The sequence below is a fragment of the Papio anubis genome, chromosome 8 (genome assembly GCF_008728515.1).
Source record: "Papio anubis isolate 15944 chromosome 8, Panubis1.0, whole genome shotgun sequence".
Lineage (NCBI taxonomy): Eukaryota > Metazoa > Chordata > Mammalia > Primates > Cercopithecidae > Papio > Papio anubis.
In genome coordinates, this window is record NC_044983.1 from 16986788 (window position 1) to 17006591 (window position 19804).

The 19804-nt window shown below is 40.9% G+C and overlaps 1 protein-coding gene across 5 annotated transcripts in view; it reads right to left on the bottom strand.

The window, feature by feature from the left end:
* PSD3 (pleckstrin and Sec7 domain containing 3) overlaps positions 1 to 19804 on the bottom strand; it is a 704060-nt gene that overhangs the window by 357995 nt on the left and 326261 nt on the right. Inside the window, exon 1 of one of the 5 annotated variants that reach the window (XM_021942813.2) lies at positions 898 to 1648. The exons of 3 other annotated variants lie outside the window; for them this stretch is intronic. Coding sequence is in view for 1 of the 2 variants with exons in the window: in XM_021942811.2 (XP_021798503.2) it covers positions 568 to 598 (31 nt within the window). In the remaining variant the exon portion in view is untranslated. Of the gene's footprint in view, positions 1 to 567; positions 876 to 897; positions 1649 to 19804 lie in introns of those variants that run through there. One more of the 5 variants, XM_021942811.2, reaches the window with a different exon arrangement.

The following is a 19804-nucleotide window of genomic DNA, read 5'->3' on the forward strand; positions in this document are numbered from 1 at the left end:
TCCTCCCCTATTCCCATCCAGCACTACATTATGTCTTTCTAAAACCGGAGGGGTAGCTGTTTTCTCTCTTTCTGTCTATATAATATATCACAAACAGGGAGCAGAAATAGGGTGACAGAATTGTGTGTTCCCAGGAAAGCTGGTGGGGAAAAAAAAAAAAAAATGAAAGGAAGTAAGATTACAGGTAAGAATAATATTCTGCTTTCTATCTAAAAATAAAAATTTTGAAAAATTCAATGTCACATGCTGAAATCAACATTCCAGGTAAAGCCAGGTGAGGTGCTGGGCATAGGCATTCAGAGGGCAGGTGGCATCTCTCTGATGACTGGGAATTAAAGAATGGTTGGCGTGGGCATCCCTGAATAAATCCAAAATGCTCTCCTCTATGTCTGGATTCAGCAGAACCCGGTCTAGCCCCAGGGGTCTCCTACTGGGACGCTCGAAAGACAAGACTAGTAAGCAAAAGCACTCAATAATACAGACGGATACTTTCACAGCAGCATTGAAAAGAAAGAGAGATATAAAAATATATTTGCCTGCATAGACCTACAAATAGAGGTTACTCACAGAGATTACTGTAGCTCCAGCAGTTACCCATTGATCATAGAAAATGCCCAGTTCATCAGTTTAACGCTTGAGAAAAGTTAGCTTAAAAAGAAGCAAGCTAATTCAAAATATGCTGTTCTAGTCAACTGGAAGCAAATTAGTTTCAGATTTCCTGGCAGCCCCTTTTGCCCTGCACTGCACACGGTGATGTAAATGGAAGCACTTTGAGCACTTGGAACCCGAGCCGAGAGGAGCTGCTGCCTCAGTCCCTCTCACAAAGGCGGAAGCAGCCTGTTCTCCCGTTTGCTCTCCCTCTGTCTGCCTCTGCCGCTCTCTACCTTGGTAGCTTACCGAAAACAGCCACCGTAGGGCGTTTTTATATTTGTGAAAACTACTTCCAAGGAGATAATTGAGATGCCGGGAGTTAGCTTTAATGTAACCATGTCCCCCAGTGCAGCAGCAGGAAGCCCAGCAAAGGCTTGGAGAGGATTGTACCATCCTGGGTGACATCAGAGGTGGGACTGTCATCTTAGTATTATGCAGCATTTTCTCTGATGCAGGAATGACACATGGGAAAGAGATGGGTAGGTTCTCTTTAAAAGGGTTTAATTCTTGTATTACTTTAACGGACAAGGGAAATGCAAATACATTGTTTAAAAGCTGCGGCAGAATGACACAAATCCTGCTTTGCCAGTCCTTATCTCACTGCTAAGTGATGCTGCCATTTAAAGTCATTTTAGTGACGATTGTATCTTGTTCCTGTGATTAAATTAATATTTAATGGGTGATTGCCGTTACTTGGAAATGTGACATGAAAAGATTCAAAACCAGTAACATCCATTTTTAAATATGAAGCCATAAACTTTTGTATCACTTATAGTACCTTGGATGTATACAATGCCTTTGAACACAATCTCAGTAAAAGCACCAAATGTAAAAACTGATAGTTTTATACAGGAGAAAAGTGAAGTGAGGTGGAAAATAGCACAAGATGAGTAAGATACTGTAATATTATCGATCCTTAATAGTGATAATGGCTATTAATACAAATATTACAAATAACATGAACATTCCAATCTTCTGCAACCCTAATATTTCCAACCAGTATGAGACGCATGGGCTGACAATACAAACCACTTCACAGTCGCTTTCATTCATTCCATTTACATTTACTGAGTGCCAAACAGGGTGCTGGGAAACGTGTTAGGTTTAACTTGGAGAATGTTTCTGACAAGTAATAACATAATCAGGATAGAAAGTATTTACTTATGTGTTACACACTACACTAAGCAGTTTTATTGTATTAATTCATCTATTTCTACTGGAAGCCCTGTGGGATGGCTACTATGATTAACCCATTTTATAGATGAGATTACTAAAACTCAAGAGAGGTATGTGACTTGTCCAAGATCACATGGCTAATGCTGGCACAACCAGGATTCAAACACAGGCAATGTGCCTCTAAAGTCCGCCCTCCGTACCCCTAAGCTAAAGTGCCTCTGGGGGGATTCTTTGCCAAGTAAAAGAAGTCTAAAGAAAGAATCTAATGTTCAGGATTCAGAACCATAGCAAGCCAAAAATAGCCACCTCTCAAGAAGGCTGGCCCAAATATAAGAGGATGTAGATGAGAGGGTGTACCTAGAGAAAGCACACCAGGGTAGTGGAAATAAACCCAGAAGCAGAAGCTCAGTGCCGACTACTGGTGTGACCTTGGGCCAATGCCTTAAAACTTTCCAGCTTTAGCTTGCTTATCTCTGAGCTAGAGGTGTTTAAATTACAGATCAGTATAACCACGTGGTCAGAGCACACAATCTCGGCTATTAATCTGGATTCCGGCACTTTCCAATTATGTTACCTTGAGCAAGTTATGTAACCTCTGTGAGCCTCAATTTCCATCTGAAAAAAAGCGGGAATAATAATAGGGTTTTCTGAGGACTAAACGGACTATACATACAAATGTATAAAGCACTCAGAGTAGCAGCCAGTATAGAATAAAAGCTCAAGGTTTTATTACTGTTACTATAATCACCATGACTTTCACTATGATTACATTTCTTATAAAACTACCCACTTCTGGCCGGGCGCCGTGGCTCACACCTGTAATCCCAGCACTTTGGGAGGCCGAGGTGGGCGGATCACGAGGTCAGGAGATCAAGACCATCCTGGCAAACGTGGTGAAACCCCGTCTCTACTAAAAATACAAAAAAAAAATTAGCCGGGCGTGGTGGCGGGTGCCTGTAGTCCCAGCTTCTCGGGAGGCTGAGGCAGGAGAATGGCGTGAACCCAGGAGGCGGAGCTTGCAGTGAGTCGAGATAGTGCCACTGCACTCCAGCCTGGGCGACAGGGCGAGACTCCGTCTCAAAAAAAAAAAAAAAAAACCTACCCGCTTCTCTTTTCAAAATGCTCTCAAAGAAGAGCTATTTTTTGAGTTGATTTGAACAGCAGAAAGGACAACCTTTGTTGGCTTCATACAAACACTAACCAATGAGTGAACCACCAATTCCCTATGAGATGTAAGCTGATTTTGTCGGGCAAGCCTTCTAAGACCGCTCCTTCTAAGGGGAGGAAAGACGGTTAAGCACCCTTTTGCTCTCCCTCTTCCTTATGCCTGGAATTCAGAAGACGGAGCTAGAAGTGAAGCAGCCCTGCAAAACTGTGAGCATCCCATAAGCTAGCGGGGCCAAGCAGAAAGCACCTCATACGCACCACAGACCTCCTACCCCTGCCCACCATCTTCACATGGGAGAGAAATTTACATGAGTCAAGTTACTGAATTCAGGTTTTCCAAATGTCTAGCGTATCGCGTTGGTTTTAGTTAATACTTTCTTTAACCCCCTAAAACACCATTTCAAAATGTAAAGCTCAGAAATAAATTACTTACATGTTCTCTAGTCTTTTACAGCACCATTTCTTAAAAACATGCACAGAAACAGCACCTGCTTAGCAGTGCCATCTTGAACTCCTCAATTGTTTTGTTTTGTTTGTATTGATTATACTCTCTTATTCTCTGTGTTCTTGATACTCTGGCATTTGGGGCCTTGACTGTGGAGAGACTGTTCCTCCCAGGGCTGGCAAATTCTTAGAGATAGAAAAGACCCCTGTGCGAGCGTGCCTGTGATATACAAACCAACCAATCCAGAGCCACAGCAAGGTAATATTCCCCCTGTCCTAAATCACCCAGGCCCAGGTCCTGGACAACCGGGGACCATCCCTATAGCCCAAAGCCTGCCAAAATTACTCAAACTAGCCAATCTTAAACTTACCCAGCTTGGCTACCCTGTCTTGCCCATTCCCTTCTGCAAAAAAACCAATAAAGGCTCTGGGCCATGCTCCCCTATCTTCCATCTCTGGCTCCCATTCCAACCTGGTGCTTCCCTGTATGGCCCTGCACAATGTACTGTTTCCTGCGTGGCCCTACGCAATGTACCGGGTCTCCTGTGTCTAGGGATCTGTGAGTATGACCTCTTTCCTAACAGTCATTTCCATGTCTGGATGTCTCACCATAACTGACTTTTTTAAAACCCCATGTACAAATTTTAGAACAAAATTTTAAGAGGAACAAATGATTACTCACTAATTATCAGGAACAAAATTTCAAATGTACAATGTATTTCCAGACTCTAAAGTCACTAGCACTTTGGCTGTTTAGTTTGGAAATGACAAACTATAGGAAACAAATTTTTATTTGATATAATGTGTTATTTCTCAAAAATTTCAAGTGAAGTAGTACAAGCAGGCAAGCAAGCTAACTATTATCATCCAACCTGATATAAGACTTTCAGAAATACAGCTTTTTCACAAATCTAGACTGACTGCACGATACCGAGTTTTATTATCACAACATCCTCTGTTTTATTGTTACCTTTTTAACCCACGGGATCCATGTAGGAGACACTAAGATTACTGGAGGAACTGGTAACAATAATTCCTAAAGTGAAATAACTTTTCCTTCACTGAGCAAGTTCCAGTAAACAAGAAATCAGTTTTCCTAGCTCAAATGTATTTACTTTTTCAGTCTGGTTCTTAGATCTTAAAAAAAATTCAATGCCAATGTAAGGCTTATAAAAATTGAGTGTTTGTATTTTAGTCTGTTGTCTCCATTACAAGGTACATTTAAATGTTTAAGCTTAATCTAGAGAGACAATCAGAATTCCAAGAAGATATTATGTGAAATAAATCCAAGTGAGCAGAGAGGAGAGAGGTGAAAAACCAAAACCTGTCAATAATGATAGTCATGCCAGAGCTCTGTACCCTAATATGCTGTTTTGAAAAGAAAAGAAAACCTCAAAAGTGAAATTTAACTTATAAAGGGTATACATACAACCCTCCTGGTGAGTTCATTGGGAAACACGCAGAATAAAACGTTTGCATGCTGGAAACATTACATGTAATAAAGAGGTCATTACAAGTCACCTGCAAAGCTCTACAACTGTCCTAGAGCTACTTGACAGAAGAACAAAGTTAGCTAAGCTCATTGTCTTGAGTTACTGAGTGTGATCCCTCTCAGAACAGAAGAGTTGTGTGTTCCCTGCACTGCAAACTGCACTGGGAGTAAGGGTGGGAGGGGGGAACAAAGAGAAAAAGGGTCGACTATCAGAAAGTCACAATGAACATTTTGAGATTCCTGTCTTCCAGGGGCCAAGCAAGATGCTCTTCACCTCTCAAGCGTCCCCTGTCACCTTCTAAGAAACTCTCAATTACCAGTTTCTGTGCCCTAACCCAGCCTGTGATAGAAAGGAAAGATCAAAGAAGAGCAGGAAGCAGATCTCATAGCAGGACTCTGTCAGTCCCCGTTAACCCAGAGCTTACTATAGACAATGCTTGCTACATTGTAGACACCCAACTAATTGTTTCATTTAATCCTTAAAAACCTCCCTACCAGGTAAGTATCGGGTATACCCAAATATAAGGCAATTCTAAATAACTATTAGGTAGTCCATAAATTCCAATGGGGCAAAAAGTTATTGGCCATATTGAATATTTAAATTTTTAGGATGGATGAAACAATCACATGGCTCCTTATAATATTTTATTACATTAATGTGCTTATATAAAAATCACATAATACATTAAAACAATAAATAAACGCCTGTTTTCGTTCACTTCCACTTCAGGAAATGATTTTGTTCAAGCTTTTCACGTGCAATTTGTCGTAAGGATCTTTGCTACCACTAGAGTCTCCTTATCTTGCATCTTCAGTTCTGTCTAAGTTATTTCAGATACAGCAATTTTTTAAATGTGTGATGGAAACTCTATCCTAACCTACAGTATCCATTCACTAGCAGTGATCTGAACATCACTTACCACATGTATGACCTAGAAAAGTCATCTTTAAGAAGCTAGTTTATCCAACATCCGACACCTGCACCTCTCAGACCATTTCCCCATAAATAACTGCTAAACATGTGTTCAATTTGTTTTCTCCCTCTTTTTACCCTGTTCTAGTGATCTCCATAAGCATTCCAAACTGATATTATCTGTAGTTATTTCAAGCTCATACGTTTTCTCCAAAGAATTATTTGTTAATCAAAACAATCAAAAGAGGATCTCTAATAGTTTAAGAACTTAATGTAAGACCACTCCCTCTTTTCTGATATCTTTTTGAGAAAAACATCCTCACCCTAACTTTGGGATATATTGAGTATTCATTCCATTTTACAAACAAAGAAAATAGAGAAAGTTTAGCAACCTTGAGAATATAGAGAAAGTTAACCCAACACACAGGGAAAAGAATAACAAGCATCCCTCAGACCAAAGTTTAGGAAAGGGGCATTTAGTTGGCAGCCCACATGTGAATATACAGAAGAGAAGAAGAGAATAAACAAAGCCACTCTTTTACATTATGTTGCACTATCTTTTTTTCTCGCACAATTGGAGGATTTTAACCTTTCTTTCCCTATTGATTACTTGCAGTCACTTATTGACAATCATATACACATACAACTTTATTTTCTATTAATATAAACCAAATAAATATTTTTAATGAACACACAATGTATCATTAGTAATACAATGTAGTCATTGTTGAGTAGTCTGGATATTTCTAGTTATTTCCAATATTATCCTAAGTAAATTCTTTTTTTTTTTTTTTTTGAGACAGGGCCTCACTCTGTCGCCCAGCCTGGAGTGCTGTGGCGTGATCTCGGCTCACTGCAATCTCTACCTCTCAGGTTCAAGCGATTCTCGCACCTCAGCCTCCCAAGTAGCTGGGATTACAGGCATGTACCACCATATCTGGCTAATTTTTGTATTTTTAGTAGAGATGAGTTTTCACCATGTTGGCCAGGCTGGTTTCAAACTCCCGGCCTCAAATAATCCGTCCACTTCAGCCTCCCACAGTGCTGGGATTACAGGTGTGAGCCACCATGCCCAGCCCCTAAGTAAATTCTTACACTGACAACTGGATAATACAGTTCAGAATGTAAGCAAAATATGAGTCCCACTGATGCAAATGAAATAAATGTCCAAGAAGTCAGTGATATGTATCTGTTTTGAGGACTGTTGTATCCCTATGTCACTGAGAACCCCAGAAAGTACAAACACCAAATTGCAAGGTCAAGATGGCATAAAACACTGTCGCACGTACTGGGCAAGAAGAACTTTGATGGTGAGCTGAGAAACTGCTTTCGCCATGTACTGAGCCTGGGATGGAATCAGAACCCAAGGGTACGGGGACAGCATGGGAGCAGGAAGCAAACAGAGCTCGGGCTTAAGGGGCTGACCTGAGGGAGTTTACACAATATACCTCCAAAGAAAAAGCAAGAGCAAGTTCTGGGGGTAACTTAATCCCCCTAAAAGTAGAAAAGTCACTAAGCATCCAAATGGCATCTAAGTGGGCAGCAGGAACCATCCAGAAGGGCTCGATAAAGTGTACTTATGGAGTCAATTTGCAGCTAGCCTTTGGTTAAATTAGGTTTGGAACTCGAAGCCGTTTCTTTTTATTTATTTTTTCTTTCTTTCAGTATAAGATTTTCTTCAAACACTCTAGTTTTGTCTCAAGTATCAAGTAAAGTGAAATGCATCATTCCACCTCTCCGTAGGGATGAATGAGGGTATCAGTGTGCCAGAGGGCAGGGAAGCAGGATCGGAAATCCAGGCCCAGGCCCAGGAGCAGAGCACATCGATGTGCTAGAGGGCAGGGAAGCAGGATGGGAACTCCAGGCCCAGTGAATGAGGGTACTGATATGCTAGAGGGCAGGGAAGCAGGAGGGGAACTCCAGGCCCAGTGAACGAGGGTATTGATGTGCTAGAGGGCAGGGAAGCAGGATCGGAACTCCAGGCCCAGTGAACGAGGGTACTGGTGTGCTAGAGGGCAGGGAAGCAGGATCGGGACTCCAGGCCCAGTGAACGAGGGTACTGATGTGCTAGAGGGCAGGGAAGCAGGATTGGAACTCCAGGCCCAGGCCCAGGCCCAGGAGCAGAGCACATCGATGTGCTAGAGGGCAGGGAAGCAGGATGGGAACTCCAGGCCCAGTGAACGAGGGTACTGATGTGCTAGAGGGCAGGGAAGCAGGATCAGAACTCCAGGCCCAGGCTCAGGAGCAGGGCACAGTCTGGCCAACTAATGGAAAGGCAGGGTAAAGGATTTCTTCTAGAATCCCTCTCTCTCACTGGTTCACAGGCAACAAGCCCTCCCAGCTGCAGTTCTGCCGCGGCTGCCATTCTGCTCCATTTCCTTGGCCTGTTGTACTTTTTCCACTCCCCTTTAGTTATAGGTGGAATCCCAGGGATTAGTTTTTCACCTGCTGTTCTTCTTACTTCACATTGTTCGCCTTTCAAAATGCAAGAGCTTGGAAGCAATCTCTATCATCCAATCAACAAACTGGCGTGGTGGCAAAGGTACCCTAGGTCAGTCAATAGATAGAAATTGCTTAAAACAGTGTCTAGCACATAGGAAATACTCAGTAAGAATTAGCTGTTATTACTATTAGTGCTGGGAATCGGCCTTTGCTACATTACCATGTGATTTGGGCCAGTAATGCTGCCTTTCTTTTCCAGCCTTTTGTACTCACTACAAAGTACTTTTGTACTCCCAGGCTTTGGTACAATTAATTTTGAACTTAATTCAAGCAATCACTGTAGGCGAACAAGATGCTTACTTCACAGGGTTGTTGTACGATTAAAATGACAGAAGTCACACGAAACGGCACGTGAAAACCTCGAAATGACTAAATATAAGGCTCTCCATCGATCGTTCCACAGCTCTATGATGATAATTTCAGGTGTCCAGACCTGACGTCTCCCCCAGGCTTCAGGCTGCCTCACAGTTCTGATGTAAGAAGGAATCACCAAATAGAAACTGTCACATAGGAAAAGCAAAAGATGTCAGTAATTTAATCCATTCGGAAGCAACTATGTCAATCAGCCAGTACAGACATCTGAGGCAGGGGTCTAAACTTGAACTGGGATCACAGAACAAGGAGAGATGAAAGCAAGATAACTGTAGATCAGCTTGTATTCTTTTAACTCCAAGAGTGAAGAAAGCCAAATACAAAAGAAATCTTATCAAGCAGAGTTAACCATCTCAAAGCTACATTCCCATCTGTCTTGACAATCGGAACTCCCACCCTATGATAATAACGTAATGAGAGTAAACCATAACCAGCAGCAGCTCACACATAGTCTAGTTAGCTCACTTTGTGGGAAGGTCTGAGGAGACATCCGGAAGGGACGAGTATCTCATGTTTTGAATAAAAGGGAAGGATCTGAGTTTTGTATGGAGTGTTAAAGCTCTCAAGAGAGCTTTTGGGTACTCTGTCCTGTGCTTCTCTCACAGACAGTGGTCAAGTCATTGCCAGTGACAGGCCATGCTGTTACATATCTACATTATCTCAGAAGGCCACCCCACCCTTTGGAAGACACCAGTGGAAAACAGGAATCCTGCACTGAGGACAGAGTCTCACTTTCCTAACATCCTGTATGGGCTCTTGGCAATCCAGGAAACCTAGTCTCTGAACTGTGCCCCTGCACCTATCATCCCCTGGAAAGCTGGGCACTTCCAGAGAAGGAGAATAAAGCAGAAAGTCAACAATTCCTAACTGTCTGGCAGATACCCCACGTCACACATTTAACATGTCAAAACCAAAGTGATTGTCTTCCCTGAAAAACTAGCTCATGGTGGAGAATTCCTATTTCAGATGCATCATTAACATCTCCTGTCACTTTACTGCCAAACTTCAGAGTCATCATATCTCCCCATATCTACAGTCACCAAGACTATGATGACGTTCTGAAAGTCTCATGCATTTATGCATTTATATTCCTACCAGTGTCTCTTCTCTACAGTGCATATGATTAGTTTCGGAATTAACTGCCAATCCTAACAAGTTTCCGCTCCTCAGCACTAGTTCATATCTTCCAATCCACTCTAAGCAATTTTGCCAGATGAATTTTCCTATAGCATTTTTCCTTTTTTAAATTTCTGACAAAAGCACAAAAGAAATGTGTGTGTTGGGGGCTTTTATTATTACTCTTAGTTTACAAATAATAACTGTACATGTTTATAAGATACAGTGCATTTCCACACATGTATATGATGTGTAATGATCAAAGAACAGTAATTACCATATCCAACACCTTAAACATTTATCATTTCTTTGTGTTGAAAACATTCAAAGTCCATTCTTTTAGCTATTTTAAAATATACAATAAATGGCTGTAAATTATACTCACCCAATCCTGCTATAGAACACTGGAACTTATTCATCCTAGCTAGCTGTACCTTTGTATCCTGTATCCATTAACTAACCTTTGGCTATACCCTACTTCCCTCCACACTTCCCTGCCTCTAGTAACCACTATTCTACGCTACTTCTATGAGATCAACTTTTTTAGCTTCCACATATGGGTGAGAACATGCGGTATTTATCTTTCTATGCCTGGCTTATTTTACTTAACATAATGTCCCGAAGCGAGCTCATCCATGTTGCCATGAATAACAGAATTTCATTCTTTGTTACTGCAAAAGAGTATTCTATTGTGTGTATATACCACATTTTCTTTACCCTTTCATCTGCTGATGGACATGTAGGTAGATTCCTTCTCTTGGTTATTGTGAATAGTGCTGCAATAAACATGGGTGAGCACATAGATCTTCAACATATTGATTTCCTTTTTTCTGGATATATACCAAGTGGTAGGATTGCTGCATAATATGAGAACTCTATTTTTAGTTTTTGAGCAACTTCCATACTGTTTTCCCTTAGTGGCTATACTTTTATTTTATTTTTGAGACAGGGTCTCGCTTTGTCACTCAAGCTGGAGCGCAGTGGTGCAATCTTGGCTTGCTGCAGCCTTGACCCCCTGGGATCAAGAAATTCTCCCACCTCAGTCTCCCAAGTAGCAGGGATTACAGGCGCACACCAACACGCTCAGCTAATTTTTGTATTTTTTGTAGAGATGAGGTTTCAACAGATTGCCCAGGCTGGTCTTGAACTCCTGAGCTCAAGCCATCTGCCCACCTCGGCCTCCCAAAGTGCTGGAATTACAGGCATGCACCACCATGCCCAGACTCCTTAATGGGTTTACTAATTTACATTCCCACCAACAGTGTGTAAGAGTTCCCCTTTTCTCCTAATTCCACTAGCAATTTTTTATGTTTTGTCTTTTTGACAACAGCCATTCTAACTTGGTTGAGAAATATCTTATCATGGTTTTGATTTGAATTTCCCTGATGAATACTGATGCTCAGTATTTTTTCACATACCCGTTGGCCATCTATATGTCTTCTTTTGAGATGTGAGGTGTCTACTTATTGAAGAAATTGTCCTTTTCCCAGTGAATGTTCTTGGCGCCTTTGTTGAAAATAAGTTGGTTATAAATATGAGATTGATTTTTCTGGGTTCTATATTCTGTTCCGTTGGTCTGCGTGTCTGTTTTTATGACAGTGCCATACTATTTGGTTACTATGGCTTTGCAGTATATTTTGGAGTCTGGTAGTGTGATGTCTCAAGCTTTGTTCTTCTTGCTTTGGCTATCCAGGGTATTGTGTGGTTCTGTGCACATTTTAGCAATGTTTTTTCTATTTTTGTGATGAATGACACTGGTATTTTGATAGGGAATGCACTGAACGTGTATGCTGCTTTTCGTAGTATGTCCATTTTTACAATATTAATTCTTCCAATTCATGAAAATGCAATGTGTTTTTGTTTGCGCATGTGCCCTCTTCAATTTCTTACATCGGTGTTTTATAGTTTTCCTTGTAGAGACATTTCATTTCCTTGGTTACATTTTTCCCTCGGTATTTTACTTTTTGTAGCTACTGTACCTGCAGTTGCTTTCTTACTTTCTCTTTCTGCTATTCGAATGTTGGTATATAGAAACACCACTGATTTTTCTAAGTTGATTTTGTATCCTGCAACTTTACTGAATTAGATTGTCAGTTCAAAGGTTTTTATTTTTTGAAACTTTCACAGTTTTATTTATATAAGATCATTTATCTGGCTAAAACTTCTGGTACTTTTGAAAAAAATGGAGAAAGTGGACATTCTTGTCTTGTTCCAGAGCTAGAGGAAAAGTTTGCAACTTTCCCCAGTTTAGCATAATGCTGGCTATGGTTTTCTCGTATATGGCTTTGACTGTGTCAAGGTATGTTCCTTCTTACCTAACTTGCTGAGAGTTTGACTAAAGTACAGTTTAAATCTAATGTTTCTTTGTTTATTTTCTGTCTAGATGATCTATCTGATGCTTAGAGGAGTGTTTAACTGCCCAACTATTATTCTACTGTTTAAGTGCAATTTAAATCTAATAATATTTGCTTTGACTATCTGGGTGCTCCAGTATTAGGTACATGTATATTTATAACTGTTACATCCGCTTGCTGAATGTGATCCCATTATCAATGTGTAATGACCTTGTCTCTTTTTACATGTGTTTACTTAAAGTCTGTTTTATCTGATATAAGAACGGCTACATTTGCTTGCTTTTGGGTTCTGTTTGCATGGAATGTCTTTTCCCATGCTTTCACATTCAGTCTACAGTTGACCTTTGAATGGGATTTAGGGGCCACCACCTCCATGCAGTTGAAAATCCACATAACTTCTGACTCTCCAAAAACTTAGCTACTAATATATTAGCCTACTATCGACTAGCAGTCTTACTGATAACATAAATAGGGAACTGACACATATTTTGTATCGTGTATGTATTATATACTTTATTTTTATAATAAACTAGAGAAAAGAAAATGTTACTAAGAAAACGATAAAGAAGAGAAAATGTATGTACTATTCATTAAGTGGATGTGAATCATCATAAAGGTCCTTCATCCTCAACTTCTCATCGAATAAGCTAAAGAGGAGAAAGGAGTTGTTGTCCTCGTCTCAAGGATAAGAGAGGCAGAAAAGGTAGAGGAAGAAGAACACGCAGCAAGAGAGGCAGGCACATTCAATGTAAATTTACAGAAATAATCATAGTTTCCGTCTGACTTTTTAACTTTTTCATTTCCATCCTTCTTCCACTGTTTGCTTTAGTTTCAGTGCCCGGGGTCCACATCATAAAACAAGTCAAAAACAGTCTTGAATCACTGGAACCCTTCTGCCAGACTGTCTCATGTCAATTTATTTTCTAGAACTGCTTCTTCCATGTCTTTTTCCTCATCATCTGGCAATAATTTTGAAGCACTCATCTCCAGCAATTCATCTGTTAATTTCTCTGGTGTGATACCTATTTGCTCTTGAATTTCTCTGATATCTGTATCTTGAAATCCTTCCTCACCAACCCCCTACACCTCTCTCCCATATCTACAATCTCGTCATGATTTTCTTGATTGGCTCGATTGTAAATCATGTGAAGTCATGCATAACATCTGGATAAAGTTTTCTCCCGCAAAAACTTATTGTTTAGGACTTCAAGGCTTTCCTTTAACAAGCTTTTCTTTCAACAATGGAATCTTCAATAATGTGATCTTCCAGACTTTCATTATGTTCTATCAGGGTTCTCTTCCATAAGCACTAACAATTCTTTCCAAAAAACACTGCGTGTAGTGAGCCTTAATTGTCCTTATGACCCCCTGATGTAGAAGCTGAATTAGAGATACTGTGTTTGGGGGCAAGCAGATGACTTCTATGCCTTCACTGTTGAACTCACAGAGTTCCGGGTGGCTAAGGGTATTGTCCTATATCAAAAGAACTTTAAAAGGCAATCCCTTACTAACAAGGTACTTCCTGACCTTCGGGACAAAGCATTGATGGAACCAATCCAGCAGAAGAGTTCTTGTTGTCCAGGACTTCTTGTTATACAACCCAAAGACTGGTATCTGTGTTTATCTTTTCTATTCAAGGCTCAGGGGTTAGAAATTTATAGACAAGGGCAGTCCTCATCATAAATCCAACTGTATTTGCACAAAACAGTACAGTTGGCCTATCCCTTCCTTCCTTAAATCCTGGTACTCACTTCCCTTCCTTACTAATAAATGTCCTTTGTGGAAATGTTTTCCAGAAAAGGGGCACTTTTTCTCTACAAAAAAAAAAAAAAAAAAAAAAAAAAAAAAAAAAAAACCTGCCAGGCAGATACCCATTCTTCTCAATGATTTTCTTAATGACGTCTGGGAACTTGTCTGCAGCTTCTTGGCTGTCTGCTGCTTCTCCTGTTATCTTGACATTTTTTAAGGCAAATCTCTTTCTAAAATTATGGAACCATCTTTTGCTGGCATTACATTCTCCAAGTTTAGATCTAACACCTTCCTTTTGCTTTAAGTTGTCATACACTAACTTCATTTTTTCTTAAATCATTGTAGAGTCTCTAGGCGTGCCTTTCTTATAGGTATCCTGCATCCACATAACAGGTACATTTTCAATATTAAAAAGTTCAAGGTTTTGTGCCTACTGAGGGAGCTGCAGTGACAACAAATTTTCTTTTCTTTTCTTACAATGGTACTTACATTGCTAGATTCTTTTATCTTGAAATGGCAGGTGACCACAGCTACAGGCCTCAATCCATATGGTACGTATCAAGCAATTCACCCTTCTTATAACATCATGAATTTTCCCTGCTTCTTGGGAGCACTTCCAGCATCACTAGCGGTACTTTGTATGGATCCCATGGTGTTATTAAAGGTTTATAGTATTGAACTAAACATGATGAAAAATACATGAAAACCATGAGAAAAAAAACTCTTTTTTGGGGTTGGAGGGGGACACAGGGTCTTGCTCTGTCACTCAAGCTGGAATGCAGTGACACAATCATAGCTCACACTCCTGGGCTCAAGACATCCTGACACCTCAGCCTCGCAAGTAGCTGAGACTACAGGTGTGCACCACCACGGAGATCACTTTTTAATACAATACATAATTTACTGGACAGATGAATTGGCTCATATGGAGCTGGTTAGCATCACACAGCGTTTTAAGCAGATACAACACTTGAGCTCACTGCAATAGCAAAAATAATGGCTTCAGCATTATTCTAGAGTACAGTATGTACTACAGTTAATTTTATGCAGTTATGATTTAATACTGCATCTTTATATTTCTTTACTTTTCTTGGGACTGCAAATGGCACCATGTGCAGTCTGGTGTATATAAGTTTTGATAAATTTTAACTTTTTACACTAGACATGTGTCTAATGATTAAATAAACTAGTATCTACATATATTTTATGAATTCATGTCATAACTCTTGTTTATTTTTCCAGTATTTCTAGTCTACATGGTTTGTCTGCAAGTTTTCTCAAATTGTTGCAAATCTACCAAAAAATTAAACAACATATTTATTGATTAAAATATCTGCATATAAGTGGACCTGTGCAGGTCAAAACCTGTGTTGTTCAATAATCAACAGGTAAAGTGAGTTTCTTGCAGGCAGCGTAGAGCTGGGTCACGCTTTTTCATCTATTTAGCCAGTCTATATCTTTCAAGTGGAGAATTTAATCCATTGACATTCAAGGGTATCACTGATAGGCGAGAACATACTCTTGTTATTTTGTTAATTGCTTTTTAAGTTGTTCGTATATCTTTTGTTCCTTTCTTCCTCTCTTCATTCCTTTCCTCCTCTTTTTTGTCTATCATTATACAGTTTGGTGGTTTTCTGTACTGTAAGTCTTGATTCTTTTCTCTTTCTCCTTTGTGTATCTGCTCTGCCAGTGAGTTTTATAATTTTGCCTGTTTTCATGATAGTGATTTTCATCTTTTCACTTCCAGATGCAGGACTCCCTTGAGTATTTTTTGTAAGGTTGGCCTAGTGGTAATGAATTCTCTTAGTTTTTGTTTGTCTGGGAAATACTTTATTTCTCCCTCATCTCTAATGGATAGCTTTGCTAGGCATAGTATTCCTGGCTGGCAGTATTTTTCTTTCAGTTCTTTGACTATATATCAGCCCATTCTCTCCTAGCCTGTAAGGTTTCTGCAGAGAAATGTGGTATTAGTCTAATGGTGATTCCCTTATATGTGACTTGATTCTCTTGCTGTTTTTAGAATTTCCTTGTTGTCCTTGACTGTTGTCAATTTGACATAAATATGTCTCAGAAGGAAAAAAAAAAATCTTTTTGGGTGGAATTTATATGGGGACTTTTGAGATTCCTGGCTCTAGATGTCGATATCTCTCCCCAAAGTTGGGAAGTTTTCAGTTATTATTTCATTAAATATGTTTTCTATGCCTCTGTCTTTCACTTTTCCTTCTGTAAATCCCATAATACAAATATTTATTTACTTAATGGTGTCTCACAAGTCTTACAGGCTCTCTTCACTTTTTAAATTCTTATTTCTTTTCTGTTTTTTCCTCAGATCATAATTTCAAGTGAACTTAAGTTTAGAGATTCTTCTGTTTCATCAAGTCTTCTATTGAAGGTCTCTGTTGTATTTTTTATTTCACTGATTGAATTCTTCAAACACAGGATTTTTATTTAATTCTTTTTTTATAATTTCTCTCTCTTTGCTGAATTTCTCATTCAATGGTGAACTGTTTTCCTGACTTCATTAAATTGTCTCTCTTTTCTGTATTTCACTGAATTACCATAAAATTATTATTTTGAATTCATATTCCAGCAAGTCATTGAATTCTTTTTCACTGAGGTCTGTTATTAGAGAGTTATTATGTTTCTTTAGTGGTGTCATATTTCCTTGCCTCTTCATGTCTTGTCTCCCTGTGTTGATGTCTGTGTGGTAGATATCTGTGTGTTGATGTCTGGTGGAACGGTTGCCTCTTCCAAACTTACTAGACAGGCTTTTGTACAGAAAGACTTTCACCTTCAGCTGGGTTTTACTGTGCTGGTTGGAAAGAGTGTGTTGACTGTTTCCAGACAGGTGCAATAGTATAGTCTCTGTGCAGACTCTTCATCTGCATTCAATGTTAGCAATAACTGTGGGTGCCTCAGTGGCATATGCTGTAGATGTTTGTGGCAGTGGTGGCAGTGGCATAGGCTGTTAATGTCTTTAGTCCCAAGAGTTTCGGGGGTCCTCCTATTCTCATTTTCCACACAATGGAGAGACTTAGATGAGGGAATTTCTCTCAGTGTCAGGTCTGACGTGGCCTACAAGTGGCTGCAACAGCACTGAGTTCTAGATGCAGCTGCTTGGAGTGGCTGGGGGGCCAGGGTCCTAGGCTCAGAGTCTTGTGAACCTACTGTGGCACCTGCATTGGGGGTGCAAACTTGCTGTCTGTGAAAGGATTGGATATAAGTTGCCCCCAGAACCAGGATCTGTGACTCAGAGCTACTCCCTAGCAGCTCAGGCTCAGGGGGCCAGGTTGTAACTGTGATTCTACCTTTGGGGGATACAGTAAAACACTCACCCAACTCCAGGGAAGTGATACTCTGAAGGTTTAGGCTCAAGGAGCAAGGTATGACTGCGATTTGGGAACTTGACCAGAAGGGCAACTCGGGTCACAGGGCATGAGTCACCTTGTGGTAGTGACACTAGATCCTGGGTTGGTGGTGATCGTCAGCATCTGAGCCTCTGCAAGGCCAGGTACAGTGGCAGCAAGTACCTGAGAATGGCAAAGAATAGCTGTTTTTTGCAGCATGGTCGGGTGAAGAGTGTGGGGGACAGGGAATAGAACAGTGATGATTCCATTCCTCAAGAACAGATATGTCCCAACAGCTCAGACTCTAGGGCCTAGACCGGCTCCACAGAAGCAGGATACAAGAGCTGTTTGGTCTATACGGTGGTGTGTCTCAGCTAAGCCACTGTTCTGCTTCCCTGGTATATGGGATACTATGTCAGTTCAGCCCAGGGATGTGTAGCTACTTACGTCAGCCAGGGCACTGATACCCCAGGGACCAATGTGCTCCTTCAGCTCAGGCCTGGGGGCCTTGACTGTTCTGCATGGCCCAGGCACAGTTTCCCTAGGATGCAGGCTGCTGCTTCAGCATAGGTACTAGGATAACAGGACCTTTTTGGGGGGGCCAAGGCACCGTTTTGGGGACATGTGGCACTCCTCCAACTTAGGCTCAGGGAAGGTGTGACTTCTCTGAGTGGCCAAAGTACTGTTTCCCCAGGAGAAAGGTACCACTTCCGCTCAGCCCAAGAAGGCGGGGAGAGGGGCAGGTGATGTGGCTCTACTTCTGCTTGGCCCCATGGGGAAGTGTATTATTCTGTCTTGCAATGCTATAAGGGAATACCTGAAACTGGGTAATTTATAAAGAAAAGAGGTTTATTTGGCTCACAGTTTTGCAGGCTGTACAGGAAGCATGGTGCCAGCATCTGCTTCTGGTCAGGACCTCAGGAAGCTTTTACTCATGGTACATGGCAAAGGGGCAGCAGGCATGTCACGAGGTGAGACAGGGAAGGAGAGAGAGAGAAGGAGGGGCTAGGCTCTTTTAAACAACTAGCTCTTATATAAACTAACAGAGTGAGAACTACTCATTACCTCAGGGAGGGCACCAAGCCACTCATGAGGGATCTACCTTGTAGACTCCAGGATTGTAGAGTCAGTGGCAGTGTGCCCTGTGAACTTCAGAAAAGCTGCAGGCATTGCACTCCAACCCGGGCTGCACCCAAGAAAGCCATTAAGACGGGGCCGCCTAAGGCTTCAGGGGATCACCCTTTGTACCAGTGTACCCAGGATACAAGACATGGAGTCAAGGATTATGTTGGAACTTAAAGGTTTCATGTCTTCTGTGCTGGGTTTCAGACTCGTGTGGGGCCTACTACCCCTTTCTTTTGGCTGATGTCTCCCTTTTGAAATGGGAATGTGTACCCAATACCTGTACTACCATTGTATCTTGGAGGTAAATAACAAAACAAAATAAAAATGTTAAGTAGATCCTCTGTAATTATGTTACATCTGTAACTGTTTACTCAAGGTCAGCAAATTTTTTTCTGTAAAGGACCAGATAGTAAATACCTTAAGCTTTCTGGGCCATAAGGTCTCTACACAAATAGGTAACTTTGCCATTGCAACCAAAACAACCACAGACAATAGTAAATTAACACAAGGCTGTTTTCCAATAAAATGTGATCTAGAAAGACAAGAGAGGAATAGGATTTAGCCCAAGGGCCTTAGTTTGCCAAACTTTGCTTTAACTTGTCATTCAAGAACTTTTGCAATCTGGCTACTAACTCCCCACCTTATTTCCCTACTGCTATCTTGCTGACACTGTGTATTAGGTTTTTCTTTTTAAATATAGCAACCACGTATCATATAAAATTACAAGAAAGGTACCAGTTTTGCAAATTAAAAAACTGAGGCATAGAGTACTTTGTTTGTTTATTTGTTTGTTTTTTGAGATGGAGTCTCGTTCTGTTGCCCAGTCTGTCGCCCAGGCTGGAGTGCATTGGTGCCATCTCAGTTCACTGCAACCTCTGTTTCCTGGGTTCAAGCAATTCTCCTGTTTCAGCCTCCCGAGTAGCTGGGACTACAGGCACCTGCCACCATGCCCAGCTAATTTTTTGTATTTTTAGTAGAGACGGGATTTCACCGTGTTAGCCAGGATAGTCTCGATCTCCTGACCTGTGATCCGCCCGCCTCAGCTTCCCAAAGTGCTGGGATTACAGGAGTGACCCACCGCGCCTGGCTCTGCATAGAGGGTTTTAAGTAGCTTATAGCCAGAACTAGAAGCTGGACGAAGAATCCATGCTGTTAGCCATTACAAAAAGCTGCCGCTCCATTGGTCAACTCAGCATACCCCCTAAGTTACATGACCACCTCTGTACTTCTGCTCATTAAATTATTTCCTCCTCTCAGCTTGCAGCGAGCCAAGATCGCGCCACTGCACTCCTGCCTGGGTGACACAGCGAGACTCCATCTCAAAAAAAAAAAAAAAAAAATTATTTCCTCCTCTAACTATGTCCTACTCATCTTTCATATCCTTAGCTCCAGTCTC